Source organism: Rhinichthys klamathensis, unplaced genomic scaffold, assembly GCF_029890125.1.
Source record: "Rhinichthys klamathensis goyatoka isolate OS25496 unplaced genomic scaffold, OSU_Roscu_1.1 h1tg000006l_1, whole genome shotgun sequence".
Classification (NCBI taxonomy): domain Eukaryota; kingdom Metazoa; phylum Chordata; class Actinopteri; order Cypriniformes; family Leuciscidae; genus Rhinichthys; species Rhinichthys klamathensis.
In genome coordinates this window covers 9,515,497-9,530,690 of record NW_026606559.1, presented here as the reverse complement: position 1 = coordinate 9,530,690, position 15,194 = coordinate 9,515,497, and the positions used below count along the sequence as shown (strand labels likewise).

The window sequence follows — 15,194 nt, the reverse complement described above, 5'->3', positions numbered from 1 at the left end:
ATGAGGTTCAGGTTAAACAACAGAGTACTCCAGGCTATAACCATCAAGCAGCATTTTTTTCCCTTTTCAATTATGTAGGACATTTTAAAATACAAATCTAATAAAGAAGAAAATAAACCCGATCTACAAGAGTTATGGATTAGGGGAACGACATGCAGAGCATAAACCAGCACAATGATCAATTTTAGATTTAGCTGGTTCTTTTATCTGCGATGCGGGTGGAGGGACCTGTAGATCTGGGGTGCCGGGACAGCCGAAACCACCAGCCACAATGTGGGAACTGAGTAAATGCCCATTTTCAATTTTGCAAGCTCTCACACGTTACATTTATGCATTTTATCCAAAGCGAAATGATGCTAAAACTCGATAAAATACCACAAAGACACTAAATTATCCTGTGCATTGTTGGTAGTTTGATAGTTAAAAAGGTGCTTTGAGATGATCTGCGTATTACAAACATTGATTGAATAAGACATGTATTCCTATTTGCATTTTTTCATTTGGGCTGAGGGAGGGTGGGAGCCCATCAAGTGTTTTTGCACTGGGGATCCTATTTACACTACTGGACTTGAACTCCCCATGCACAGTGATGACGAGGTTTGAACCTACAAGCTTTCAGTTACACATTCCCCAACCAACCCCACCCCAGAAACAGGTTTAAAACACTCACTCTCGGCAGGGTAGAAGGGCTGCATGTCTATCTTGTGCACTTCTTTGGCGTAATACTCCTCCTCGCTGCGCTGTCTCTCGCAGGTGGCCGCGCGCTCGTTGGCTTTCTCCTGAAGCAGGTCCCGTGTGCTGTTATAGATGGCGATGATGTCCCGGGACACCTCCTCGGGCTCGGGGTAGATCTCAGGAGGACTGCTCAGCTTGAGTTTGCTGAGGATCTGACCGCGGATGGCCTCGATCCTCTTCTTTTTGAACTGTTCCATGTCCAGAGTGCTGCATGTGGATAAACTGACGGCCACTGTGGCTAAATCCAAGGTCAGAAGGAGACTCAAGACGTACAAGTTCATTTTGTGCTTTTGTTTTTGCACCAGAAGCGAGTCTGAAAATTCTAATTAATGAATTAAGTCACGCAGAAGCCCAATCATTTCAATAAAATATATTTTGCCAACTTCAAGCTTTGCGCACTCTTATCAATGGCAAACGTCTCTCTCTATGTATATTTTTTTATTGTACCTGCAAATCCATCCGAGGTGCCAACATGAAATGGTCTGTCAGATCCGTTATATTCTGGAGAGAAACTAAGATCTTCATTCCAAATCACTTCATAGTAAGTGCAAAAAAGCACGGGGCACTAAAACAGTTATTGATTCGGCCATCAAAAGTGTCTGCTTCTCAGAGCTCCGTTGATGCAGTTGTTGATGACAGACGCGTCGCCTGCGGGCTTTTTGCGCGCACTTCCACCGCATCAGAGCGGCGCGAACTCTCTCCAAACGGCCGCGCAATCACGCCTCCCACTCACCCTCACTCTATGAGAAGATGTGGAGGTCCAGGAAAAGCCTCTGCTCACTCCGCAAGTCGCATCGCCTCTCCTCTGACGCACAGGTTTGCGCGTTTGGCACCGGCAGATGCTGAAGAAAATAAAGCTGTGCCTGTCTCACGCGTCCTAAAGTCGTGGAACAGAAAAGAGTACACGGACTGATGGGGTAAATTACTGTAAGAGCAGGTAAAAGCGATTTCCTTTTCAGTTTACGCACGCCTCCATTCCTTCTGGTGGAAAACAACGGTCCCTGTGCCAGCACACACATGCACATCTGAAGGCAGCCGGCTGGAGAGAGAGATTTATATAGGACTGACTTCACCACGTGGTTGTGGTCATCACGGTGAGACCGGGAGATTCGTCAGCGCGCGGGTTTACCGAGCACTTCAGTGTAAATATCTCAGCGTGTCGTTTCGCTTCAGCACTGCGGCCAGGTCCTAACGCCCACGGACTGGGTCGGCTACTTTAGCTCTGGCACAACCAGACTTGGAGGCCTGGCCTTTCTAATTTGAACCTCCCCAATAGAAAGTCAAAGTAAACCACAAAATATAGCATGAAAAAGATTTCGAGAAGCCAAAGTAGCACAGGCTATTTCAGCTGCGTAAAAACGCTCATGTAACCATTAGTCCCAGGTAGCACATCAACAAAACATACTGTAAATATTTATTACTTTATTAAAGTGTTACATAGGTAATTAAAACATTTAGTGTTTTGTTTAAGTCTTTCAGATGATTGACATTGGGGATAAAGTGGAAATAATAGACAAAAATCATAAATTTTTTTTTAACTAACTGGGTCATTTGAAAGTTTGTGATTAAACTGTGATTTTTGTAATATTTTAAATATTGTGTAACCTATTTAATTGTTAATTCGTTACATTGCAACATCAATTAGCATTGATCCAATTAAGGATGCACTGTAAGCTAAATAATTGTTTTTAGTTAAGATAATTATGCCTTCAGAAGTTAGCCTACTAGTTTTAGTTTTAATTTGACATTTGACAAGTCTTGTGTGTTCAAGATTCTGCTTCTCAGAAAGAGTTTAAAGTTGTTATTTTTTACAAACATCCACTTATCAGTTGTTTACAGTACAAAATCATGGTAAATGTTGATTTTTTTTTTAAACAACAAAATGATCAATCATATTTCACTGTCTTCATGAAGGATATCCATCAACAGGCAAACAGCATTAAGGTTTCATGCATAAAATATTGACTTCATTAGTCCGCAGTGTGATGCAGTTTATATTTATAGCCTTTATAAATTCAATGAAATGAGACAGAGAAGCCTTAATATAAAACCACCCATCTAATCTGAACTGTTATCTTGCTTCATTATGTATAGTCCAAAAAATGTTTTGCAAATAATAGCTTATGTTATTACTACTGTTATGACACAGGCAACTGATAAGGAACGAGAAAGCAGGCCCAGCTGTTGCATCAGTGCATAAACATCTAGCTGATAACCCATTTTGGGAGGTTGGATCACAGGGCCGAGGCAGATTCTCTGTGTGGAACAAGTAACGGCAGGCTCCCTCAAAGCACCTGCTTGATTTACTCTCCCATCCCTTGAGCTTATGCTTAAAAAAAAAAAAAAAATCATCATTTGCCAAAGCCTTTTGTACCCGGCCCACACTCCAGTAATCCATCAGGAATGACAGGCCTTCAGAACCCCACCGACAGCCCTACCGACTGCTGTAAACCAGATGTTATCACTAAATCAGATACCAACAAAGACAGATGTAAGACCGAGGGAGAAAAAGGTTAAGGATGTTAAGGAATAAGCCAAATCATATTAAGTGTAGAAAATTGCCGAAAAACAATTCTTCTGCATGGTCCACCTGAAAGTTCTCACAATCACTTGCTTTGACTCAAGCAAGCTGATGAAATGAGGAAGAGGTTTTGTGATCCAGACAATTGGTGACTATGAAAAGATGAGTAAGGGAGCTTGACCCTTTCTAGGGCGCTCTGTCAACATGCGGGCATTCCTGAGTGGCAGGTCACAGTGTTGTCCGGACAAATGGGCCTTTTACGTTGGCCAGAATGAAGTGCTGTACCCTCTAGCGTACCCTGTCAGACACTGGGTAAATATATCTCAACTGGGTGTGTACACATAGCTGGACTGAGAGAGATAAAGAAAAGAAAGTCTAGAATCAGCACAACTGTCCTTCCGGCAAGGCTGCACCCTTAAAGTTCAAAGGTCAACTCCTGGCAATCCTCCAATCAGAGAGGCTAACTGCTAAAAGGGCCTGTTATATTACAACCTACAATCCTAATGAGCTGAAGATAATAGAATACACCATATGGCCCATATCATGATGGAAAGTGTGAATTCAGTAGGAGTTCAGATTGCATGTACAGAACAGGCTTCTCATAGAGGTCAGAGAGTCAAACCAGCGGATGAGCACTGAACTACTTTGACAGCAGCGCCTCCCTGTGGTCAACTAAAGCATCACTAAAGTCGATGGTGTCCAACCTTACTTCTGAAGGGCCACTATCCAGCACCAAACCTAATCAAACTCTTGAACCAGCTAATCAAGATCTTCAGGATCACTAGAAGCTTCTAGGCTGGTGTGTTGGGGAAAGTTGGAGCTGAATGTGCAGAACGTCGGCCCTCCATAAGCAGAATTAAACCCCCCGACTAAGGTCACAGTGATCCAAGAAGTATTTCGAGACTTTGTGAGATGTGTGACGAACTACATATTTCACACCTAATGTAACAATCAGATTAAAAGTACCTAAATCAGGATTCTTCTGCTCCTGGAGGTCCACTGTCCTGCAGAGCTTAGATCCAACCCTTATTAAACACACCTGGACCAAAGTAATCATTAGAAACTTCAGGTGCTTCTCAATACTCACATTGATGCTTCGTCGTTTCCTCCCTCCTCCAGCTCGTGATCCGGAAACTGATCGAACTTGAAGGACATCTCAATTCTCTAATTGCACCGCGAGGAGGTCAGGAATGAGGAGCGAGGAAGCTTCCTGAGGAGTCATGTGTGAGGATACACGGGTGTATCCTTCCTTTGCATCCTAAGGGGGTGGAGTTTACACACGAGGAGCGAGGGAGGTTTAGAAGCGAGGGAATGAAACGAGGACGCACAAATACGAAACGAGAAGCACCCTACCAGTCAGGTGAGTTGGAGCTAAACTCATTGGGCCTCCAAGTCCAGGATTGGACATCCGTTTAACGGTCTATGACCTTAACTTTGCCCAACAACACGGGGTGCTTTTCAATTCTCAAATTGATGCTTCCTTGATTACTTGCTCCTCCGTCCTCCAGCCTGTGACCAAGAAACCGATCAAAATTACCATTCTTGAAGGACATCTCGATTCTCTAATTGCACTGCAAAGAGTGAGGAAGCTTCCAAATGAGTTATGAGTGAAGATACACGGGTGTATCCAATGCAGAAGTCTGTGTCAAAAGAAAAACTGACGCATGTATAAATTCTCCTCTCCCTTCACATCTGTCACAATAATTTGAAATATTTTACCTCTTCGGTTTAAATAATACATCTCACATATTTCAAAAGGGCATCTTGCATTATTATTATGAATTTCTTAACTAACCAAACTTTTACAGATCCCTTAAGCGCAGCTGATGACGCTTTTAAGTGACGCTTGCATGATCAGGAATATTCCAATATACAAATAAGATTTCCTTCGATTCCTCATTTTCTTTTCTTGCACCCCACGGGGAGTGGAGACGAGACGGGAGAAAGCTATAGGAAATGAGGATGCACAAATAAGAAATGAAAAGCACCCATGGATTCTGTTAAGGGTTCAGCTCAGCATCATTTACATTACATTAATTCATTTAGCAGACGCTTTTATCCAAAGCGACTTACAAATGAGAACAATAGAAGCAGTTAAACTAACAGTAGGACAACAATATGCAAGTGCTAAGACCCCTCTCAGTTTCATCTAACGCAGTATATGAATGTTTTTATTTTTTTTGATAGAATAGAAGAGAAAGTGTTAGTGTTACTGGATCAAGTGCTGCCAAAAAAGATGCGTCTTCAGCCGTTTCTTGAAGGTGGCATCAAATTAAACTATACAGTACTTGTGCACTATTTCATCAAATGATAGAAGCTAGGCAAATAATGGACAAGTTGCATGACATATCGTCCTCAAACCAAGAACAAAACCACTCGGCGTTAAAGAAAATCCTCTGTTCACTAGCAGCAAGGATAAACGTTGTGCTGAACAACATGTTATGTGCAAGTGGATTCTTGCCTGTCGAAAGCATCACAATTTTACTTTACAACGCAGTATTACACATTTTGACCAAAACAAGGCAAAAAGAACATGACATTATAAACACTTAATAAAGTGATTTTTTTTCTTAATTCGCAATATTTGGATTGCTCTAATATTTTGTAACTAACAGCCATGATTCTCGTACTGCTCACTTTATCTGCAACATGACATACTGCACCAATATAAAAAAAAAAACAGAAATCATGACAGAAATTATTTATTAGCAAAACACTGATATAAATGACTATATACAGAAATTGAGTGCTGAAGTTTGGCTAAACCTGCAGCACTCACCAATGCACTCCAAAAAAAGACCCAGCTTTACCAGGAGATCAGGGCAACATCACAGATGAGTGTCTGTCCCTACTCCAGTCTCATTACTCCACCCTCTGAGAACTCTGGGTAATGTCGAGGCTTCTCTCTCTGTGCGCAGGGTCTGGAAATACACTCGTATGAAGCACTACACGATGCACATGGATCAGTCCGATTCACTGCTGTAGTCTTCAGAAGGCTCATGTCTGTCCTCTTCATCACTCTCTTTATCCCAGTCCTTCATGGATGCGCCCATCATGAAATCATCCTTTAACACGCTCCAGGACGGATTCTCCACCTTCACCTCTACAGGCCGCTATGATCAATCAACAGAACAAGTTAAAAGAATCAGTCTCATAAATCACACGCATGAATGAATTCAAAAAGGCCTGAAATGTAAACAGTGCCAGCAAGTGGACACAATGAGTGAGATTAAAGTCCCACTGTGGTGAAAATCAAGCTTATAATGTGGTGTTTTTAATATGCTTTAAGACAAACCATGTTCAAATTCATGTAAAACATTTTACATTTATCTTGAATTTACTTTTTATTTCAGTTTTGGTATTTTTAGTACTTCAGCTTAATCTTATTTCAGTTAAATGTCAAGACATAATATCTATTTTTTCACCTAATATATTTATATATATTAGGGGAGTAATGATACACGTATTCGTATTGAACCGTTCGGTTTCGGTTTTCAGTACGCATTTCTAAACCGAACGGTTCGTTGGACCATTTTTCCTGCCGACCAAAATTTCGTTATTTCAAATGTAGGCGCGTTGGGTGAGGCCCTTTGAAATGGTCCCTTTGAAATGGTCGAAAACTGGATTAATGACCCCACGCAGTGGCCAAATATGGACTATTCAGACATCTACCACTATCTCGTGGAATCACCAAGTAAGTAGCCTATTTTTTTTTGTCATTAACACTCACAGTAAGACAAACTAGACGATGAGGCCATGTGACTTGGATCATATTTAACTTGATTTAAGCTATTGACAGTTTTGTTGTCGACTAGCTATACTAGTTAGAAAGACGAAGCTGCTAGCAGCTAACGTTACGTGATTAGCTCTCACTAGGCACGCTACCTTGGCTGTTAACAGATTTTACTGTTGAAATAGTGGCAGGCTAGGACTCAAGTGGACTTGTGTCTAGAAAGTGCTTTAGGCCTATATGACTTTTCGACGAGCACTGCTCTGGGCTACATGTAACAACACGAACGGCAGTAGATCAAGCCTTCTAGGCTAGATAGGATAGCGTAATGTCACAACATCCAATTTGATAGCCCCATACATACATAGGTCCTATACATATTTTGCCGTACACTGTAAACCTTTTTACAACTTTCAAAGTCCTAGCACTTTCTAGACACAAGCAGAAACCAGCCAAGTCCACTTTAGTCCTAGCCTGCCACTATTTCAACAGTATAGTATAGCTAGTCGACAACAAAACTATGTCAATAGCTTAAATCAAGTTAAATATGACCAAGTGACATGGCCTCATCGTCTAGTTTGTCATACTGTGAGTGTTAATGACAAAAATAAAATAAAAAATAGGCTACTTACTTGGCGATTCCACGAGATAGTGGTAACGGTAGATGTCTGAATTGTCCATTTTTGGCCACTGCGTGGGGTCATTAATCCAGTTTTCGAACATTTCAAAGGGACACCTCTGTAACCCCGTATCCAGTAGCTTATTACCGCTCACGGTCCTCGGCCGGCAAAGAGAGTGTATGTTTGTGCCATTTTTGCTATCAAGAAACTTAGCAGATCTAGAGCGAGTTCTGTTCTCGGGGGGGATCCGTTTGTTTTCCCCCAAAAAGGGGCGTTACCCTTCGATGACTCAAAAGTAGCATTGGTCTATTGCCCAACATCATATGGCAAATGTAATGTAAGCGGAACGGAACTGAGCTACTCGTTATTGTGTGGTTGACGAACTGTTTATCAGTGTGGACCAATGCAGCGCGAGCCGATCTTCATCATCAGCACTGTTACTACACAGCCAAATCCAGTAAAGAAAGCATTCGCCACTGAAGTAATAACATCGCTGCGAGATCTAGTGAGAAACATTCACATTTCTCCGCTATTAACGGATCAAACAGCGCTGACGTGGAAACCAGGAAGAAACATTGTGCCATGAATGAACTATCCAGTGTCCACAGATCAGCAACATTCACCATGGGTTTACTGTAGTAACACTACTGACTGTAACCATGGGAGTTTGGCAGGAATAGTAGGCTATAATGCTTTCAAGTAACATCATGTCGGTTTTATTTTGACATTATGAATACAATTACTGCCCTCAAATGTTAATCTGAACTAAAATAAACCTTTGTTTATAACTACTACAATCTTACATTTCATTTTGTCCAAGGAGCTGTTTTGTTTTATAAGCTCCTAAGAAAAGTCAAGTATAGCTCCATCATTGCTCAAAGTTAAAAAATATCATACTTTATGATGTTAGTTTTAATAAAAATGTAATTAAAAAAATTAAATCAAGGAAATTTCTCTGGCATTTCTTTCTTTTTGCTGTATCGAAAACGTGTATCGTATCGAACTGAACCGTGAATTTTGTGAACCGTTGCACCCCTAATATATCTATATTTATTCATTAAATTGATTTTGTTTTAGTTTACAATAACAACACTGGTAAATAGAGTACATTTTGACCTCATGTTAACTTGAAGCAAGGAAAAAGTGCCATGTGAAAAGGAAGAGGAAAGAGAGAGAGCAAGTGTATGGGGAAAGTAAAGTAATCTCACCACTTTCTCCTTCTTCGTGGTCGATGCGTGAGCCACATCTGCTCCCCGAAGTACATCAATGAAGTCCTTCTTAGACACGGTGGACAGAACTTTGGACTTCTTTCTCTCTGAACCCCCAACTTCCTTCATCTTTTCATCCACATTCTTCTGATGTTTCTTCAGCGCATTGAACAGCTGCACCACACCTCTAAAGGCATCACACAAAGAAACAATGAACTACATTAAACTGAAAATAGCACAAGAGGTCATAAATTGCTTGGCTAATCACAATAGTGTTAGTAAAAGAGAAGTGAATGAGGTTTCACCTGGTAGCAACTCTTTGTAGGTTCCTCTCATGCTCTCGGTCTCGAACCACATCAGGCTTCTCTCGGCACATATTCTCCCATGTTCGTTTCTTATCAATCTGTGCATTATACATGTATAAAAAATATGTTCTGGTGTGATGTGCCTTTTAACACCTCTCCAATGCAATGCAATACAATGAAGAAAACGGGTGTTTTTCAGCCTTTTTAAATCTTACTTCAAATGTTTAGAAGTTCATACTGAGCATAAAACTATCCAGCCATTATTCACAATTGAACATGTAGAACATCATTAAGCAACATCTACATTTCCTCAAAGATAAACAATTGAAATTGTTTATTTACGTGCTGATTCTTAAAAGTGACAGTAGCTAAAGTGTTTTTAGTACCATAGTGATTAACAGTTTTGTACACTTAGTTCCCTTGACTGTGTTAAAGGGTTAGTTCACCCAAAAATGAAAATGGTCATTACTCACCCTCAAGTTGTTCCAAACCTGTATGAGTTTCTTTCTTCTGTTGAACACAAAAGATATTTTGAAGAATGTTGGTAGTCTCAGAATTGACGGTAGCCCTTGATTTCCATAGTAGGAACAAAATACTATGGAAGTCAAAGGGTGTCGTCAACTGTATGATTACCAACATTCTTTAAAACATCTTGTGTTCAACAGAAGAAAAACTCATACATGCTTGGAACAAAATGAGGGTGAGTAAATCATGACAAAATTTTCATTTTTGGGTGAACTATCCCTTTAAGGATTTGGCTAAATGTAATAATTCTTTACCAAAAATAAGCAGATAAAAATGCTTTGCAATGTCACGGTTCATTCCAGCCCTTGATAGCTTAATATTAAATTTAAAAAGATTGCTGTTCACTAGGGGTGACCCCGAATAGTCGAAGATTCGATGCTTCGATAGGAGGAGCCTGATTCGACTACCAATCTCACGGTCGAATCTTCGCAGATGTGTTATTAAACGAGGATTATGTCATTTTGGCTATATGAGTGTGCTCAATGTCTGATTTCACATAGAACTACTGGTTTTCTGTCAATATGTTAATATACAGCCTATTATGATAATGCTGTCGATAAAAATGTGCAAAGAAAGAAGCTTTTAATAAATATTTTAACGTGCGCGCAGGGTGAATAAATCCAAACACCCCGTGACAGATTTAAGTTTCACTTTCGATCCGTGACCGACAGAGGAGCGTCTTGTCGGCAGGGATTTAAATCTTTAAAAATGTCTGGGATAAGACAATCTAAAGATGCACACCATCAGAAAGGATATTCTCCAAGGCTGGATTTAGCATCAGGAAAGCACTTCTGCCGGCCAACGTTAACAGGCTGGTTTTCCTCGGGACGTTCTAAAACGCTTAACGTGAAAAAAGCTTTTAAAACGCTTAAATGGCACTTTTACGTGCTTAATGTATGTACACAGTAGGCTACACACCTTAAGAAACCATTCTATGTGCAGATAAGCAGATGAACCCAGAATATGAACGCAACGCGTTTCTCCTATTGAAAGTCACGTAAAGCTTTTTCTTTAACGGTTTTCTATGGGAGGAAAATGCTTAACGTAGCCTAAGTTATAATAAAACGCGTTGCGTTCATATTCTGGGCTCATCTGCTTTTCTGTAGGCTATATAGTATGCTTTATTAATATAAGGTGTGTACAGAATTTGATCTTTTAATATAACAGTTTTAGGACAAAGCCGTTAAGCGTTTTTCACGTTAAGCGTTTTAGAATGTATTTTATCCGCGCACACAATTTGAAAAGACTCAAACGGACACAGGCCGAGTGAAAGACTGGATTTAGTTTTTTCGATCAGGTATGAATAAGTGATTTCAAAACATTTCAGCCGGTTCTAATTTGATTTTTGGATACTGTGAACACGTTTAGCTAAAAAGACTGCCGCTCCAGTTTAGCGTTTATTGTTGTTTCTGCAGTTAAAAAGACAAAGTTGACCATCCTGGCCATACTTTCGTTATTTTAATAATTTCTTTATTTTTATTTTATTAATTGATCACTCAGGGTGATCTAATTTAACTATTTGTGACTTGTTTTGAATTTTGTTCCCCTGCACTTTAGGCATTTTGCACACATTTGTTCTGCTTCTTGTGATTTGATTCTGACTTATTTCGTTTTGTATTTTTATTTATTATAAAAGTATATTATGTTCTTAATTGTTGATTATTTTTCAGTGCATCGATGTTGCGCTGTAGGCCTACATAGAGCATGCTCGTACAGGCAATTCAGCCGATTTAATTTGATTTGCATGTGAAATGCAAATCCTATCTGCAGTGTGGCCTTTCTGCAGTTATTTATGTTATTTCTTAGTTTTATTGATCCAAAATGTTTTTATACATTTTCTTCTTTATCTTTGTGTGATGTTCTGTACATCGCGGCTTTAAAATGTTAAAGCCCCGCCCCCGCCCACACATGATTCGACTATTAGTCGACTATAGGCAGGACCTGACGAATCTGATTCGACTATGAAAATCCTTAGTCGGGGACACCCCTACTGTTCACTAAGGGTGCCCCGATTGATCGGTCGCCGATCATAATCGGCCGATAATTGCTTTGGGATGTGTGATCGGCGGTCTCTATAAAGGCCGATCCAGAAGAGCCGATCAGATGACGCAAAACTCGCGAGCCAATTTTTTTACGCCCTGGTAAAAATGGCTTCACCGGTCTGGCAATTCTACAAGAGGGCTCTCAAGTGTCAAGCATCTCCCACCACACATTGTATTTCTCACGCTGAAAAACTATTTGTAATATATTTAATATGCCGCAGCGGCCAAAACTCTGGCCGCGCCGCTCTCACTGTGGAACCGGCATGAATCAAGCGCGTTTCCTCTGGTGTTGTTCGTCGAGCTACACAATAGCAAATCAGAAAATAGCACTATTGTATCTGGGTAAGATTTAACGCAACAACCAATGACAAAAATGTAAAAAGCGCGCGTCCGAGTGAAGCCTGCGCGAGGCACAGAGCACTGTATCCAGGACACTGATCGCCGCGGCAACGAGCGTGCAGCTTGAGTTCAAAAACACATTTTAGCGCTAGATTTCTTATTTAATAGCGAACTAAATGAATGATCTGCTAGTTAACTGAAGATGTTTTATTTATTTATATTAGGTACATGCAGGCGGCTCCCTGATGCCCACAAATTAGTTAAAATCTCCCGGAATCTAGAGCGAGCAAGAGCGCGCATGCGTAGCGCGCGCACGGCAGAGAGAGGGAGCGAGCTAGAGACCTTGCGTGTGTGTGCTAGTGTGTGTGTGTGCCTCACGAAGCGCATACAAGGTCCCAACCAGTGCGGGCTGGCTTTTATCTTTACTACTCCCGAACCGAATTAATCAGAAATTAATTTGCAAGTTACTTGCTAGGGATGATGTTAGGAAGTGATATTCAGCTTGCTACATTTTTAATGATTACAGTAGTTAAAACAGCTAAACTTCATCATTTTAGCTGTAAAATGCAACATGCAGTAGCTAATATTAAGAAATATGTTGTGCTTTTACTTTTAAAAATGTTGGTAATGTTACAGTTAATGCTTACAAACTTTGAAGATTTTTAATACAGAAGTTACATTTGTAATGGTGTAGGGCCTAGCCTATTTTCATTTAGATGTGGTATTATTATTTGTGCAGTAGCTAAGATTAATTACTGCATACATTAATTAAGATTATTAAGTAATAAAATCATTTTAAGACAGCATGGAATAGATTGTATAATATGCTGTTAGCTATAATTTGGATGGTAGTATCATGAGCCACAATTGAAGTCATGTGACACTCATGCCAGGCGGCAGGCGTTATTGTTGTGGAGTTTCCGCGCGCCGATTTCTTTGGGCCGGGCCTAGTCAAAGTCCAGGGCCGTTTTTTAGTCTCAGTCCGTCCCTGGGTACATGGTGGGACAGACTTCACTGGATCTAAAAAAAAATCAATCTAACCATAGATGTGACCAGTAGTGGTGGCTTTCTTAATCTGTTTAAAATAATTTTGCAAGGGTTCTTCACACCCACACACACCCACACACAAAAGGTTTCTCTACCTCTCTCTTCCTCTCTAAATGCCCACAAAATCTGACTAAGCATCCTAGAAAAAAGCAAAGTTATAGATACAGATATGGAAGTTGTTAGTTTTTTTCTGGTTTTGTTTTTTTGTTGCTGTGCACTTTACTACCTGTGGTCCTTTAAGTGTATTAGAAAAACTGATGGCTGACTGACTCAAAACATTATTTTGGCTATAGCCTTTTTTGTTGCTCTTTTTAGTTTAAAGTAGTCTAAAGCTAAATTTAAAGACTCAGATGTTCTGTCTTTTATTAATTTTATTTTATATTCTACAGGAAAGTTGTATGTCAAGCCCTAAGCTGCTCCCAATAACCAAGCTGCTATGTTAATACATGTTGCTTGCAAATAAATACACAGGTGTCAATTCATTATGCATGGTCTTCTCTTAAATGTAATACTTAATGTACATTGTTGTTAAATATAGTTTAATAAGTAATGCTACATGATAAAAAGAAGTCTTCAAATAGACCCTGTAATCGGTGATCGGTATCGGGTGATACAGCTTCCAGTAATCGGCCCCAAAAATCCTGATCGGAGCACCCCTACTGTTCACAATTTTTTAAAATTCATGTGAGATTTGGAAAAGTCCAGCTTTGCCAAAGGTCAAATTATACCCAATGTTAAGTTCACCTGTTTCTTTTTTTCAAGACGCTCTTTCTTCTCCTTCTCCTTGATCTTGTCCAGCTCCTTGTTCTTCAGGAGGATGCTGGGTTTGCTGTCTGGCGTTTTTTTCCCCAGGATTTTGGCCATGGCTTCGGCCCATCCAGCGTTGGGATTTTCCTCAGCATCTCCATTCTGTTCTTCTTCACTCTTCCCATCCTGATCACCGCTGTCTTCTACATCACTTCCCCCATCGGATCCCTCCTGATCACTTCTTGGTCCACTCTCTCCATCATTACTGATGCTGTCATCAGAAACTCCATACTCTTCCTCTGAACATCCAGATCACAGAAAAAAAATAATTCATACATAGTTATGGCATCGCAGTTTATGTTCAAGCAGTTTCTGCTTAATTTTAAAATGTACCAAATGTTAGACACAAGCAGTGAAATGTTAATCACAAATGACTGAATCTTCAGAATCTCTTGATCAAAAGGCTTGAAATGTGTTATATAATTCAAATATATGAATTGCATATTTAAACAGCATCTCAGGATGCACCCCATTAAGTTAGTTGAGTTAACTTAATTTGCACTCACATGTATTTACGTAAAGTTAGAATGACACTAAACTGTGTAATTCTAGCCAGTTGAAATTTAAACCATTGAGATAAAAACACTTTTTTAGCAAAGATCAGCTGTCCAACGAGTCACAAAATATTGCAAAGAGGATGATTGTATATTCTAAATACTGTACAATCTACTGTAAACGAGTTTGAATCACTCCTTGTGTGGAAGGTAGTTAAACACAGTTTGAGTCATTAACGATTCATAATACGTAACCTAGAAAAAGGACATACTATGTGTGTTACATTATAATTTGACTGTAAAAGTACAATTGCTCACCATTTCCATCTTCAACAACGACATGTGGCTTCTTCACGAGCGTCGCCATCTTTACTGATATTTACGAGTACTCTCTAAACAGTCCGTGTGAAACAAGAGGCGCTCAGGAAAGGTTCCGCCTCTATTTAGTTTCGACGTTTTCTTCGTGTACGTTATCCCTGTCACGATCATTGCAAAACATGACAGAACATCACAAACCCCCAATAAAAACAAAAACAAAGGCGACGTTGCAAGGAAAAACTCCGTAAGATAGTTAGATAAAATTAAGACTCCTGAGAGGAACCAGGAATCAAGGAAGCCCATACACAAACATTCATCACGTGAACACCAGCAACTTTATTTCATGGGGAATTTCCATAGACATATTAATTACTGTACAAACTGTATATTCTACCACCTTACACTACCCCTAAACCTACCCATCTGCATTTTTACATAAAAACAAAACAAAAACAAAACATCAATTCATTAGCTGCCTGTCTTCCTCATGGGGACCAAACAAA

At 39.9% G+C, this 15,194-nt stretch overlaps 1 protein-coding gene across 1 annotated transcript; it reads right to left on the bottom strand.

Annotated features, from left to right (window-relative positions):
• Positions 1-5,985: 5,985 nt before the first annotated feature.
• Positions 5,986-14,819, bottom strand: rrp15 (ribosomal RNA processing 15 homolog). Its single transcript, XM_056258557.1, has 5 exons — positions 14,692-14,819; positions 13,817-14,118; positions 9,120-9,217; positions 8,815-9,001; positions 5,986-6,369 (listed from the first exon to the last, which is right to left on the bottom strand). The coding sequence occupies exons 1-5, from the start codon at positions 14,738-14,740 to the stop codon at positions 6,220-6,222; spliced, it is 786 nt and encodes a 261-aa protein (XP_056114532.1). The 5' UTR covers positions 14,741-14,819; the 3' UTR covers positions 5,986-6,219.
• Positions 14,820-15,194: the final 375 nt, after the last annotated feature.

What these genes read in the sequence shown, in the direction of transcription:
- rrp15 (XM_056258557.1), bottom strand. Translation starts at nt 14,740, where the DNA reads ATGGCGACGCTCGTGAAGAAGCCACATGTCGTTGTTGAAGATGGAAAT. An exon ending in GTCTTGAAAAAAAGAAACAG is followed by an intron (nt 9,218 to 13,816) that starts GTGAACTTAACA and finishes TATAATGCACAG; the next exon opens with ATTGATAAGAAACGAACATG. An exon ending in CTACAAAGAGTTGCTACCAG is followed by an intron (nt 9,002 to 9,119) that starts GTGAAACCTCAT and finishes TGATGCCTTTAG; the next exon opens with AGGTGTGGTGCAGCTGTTCA.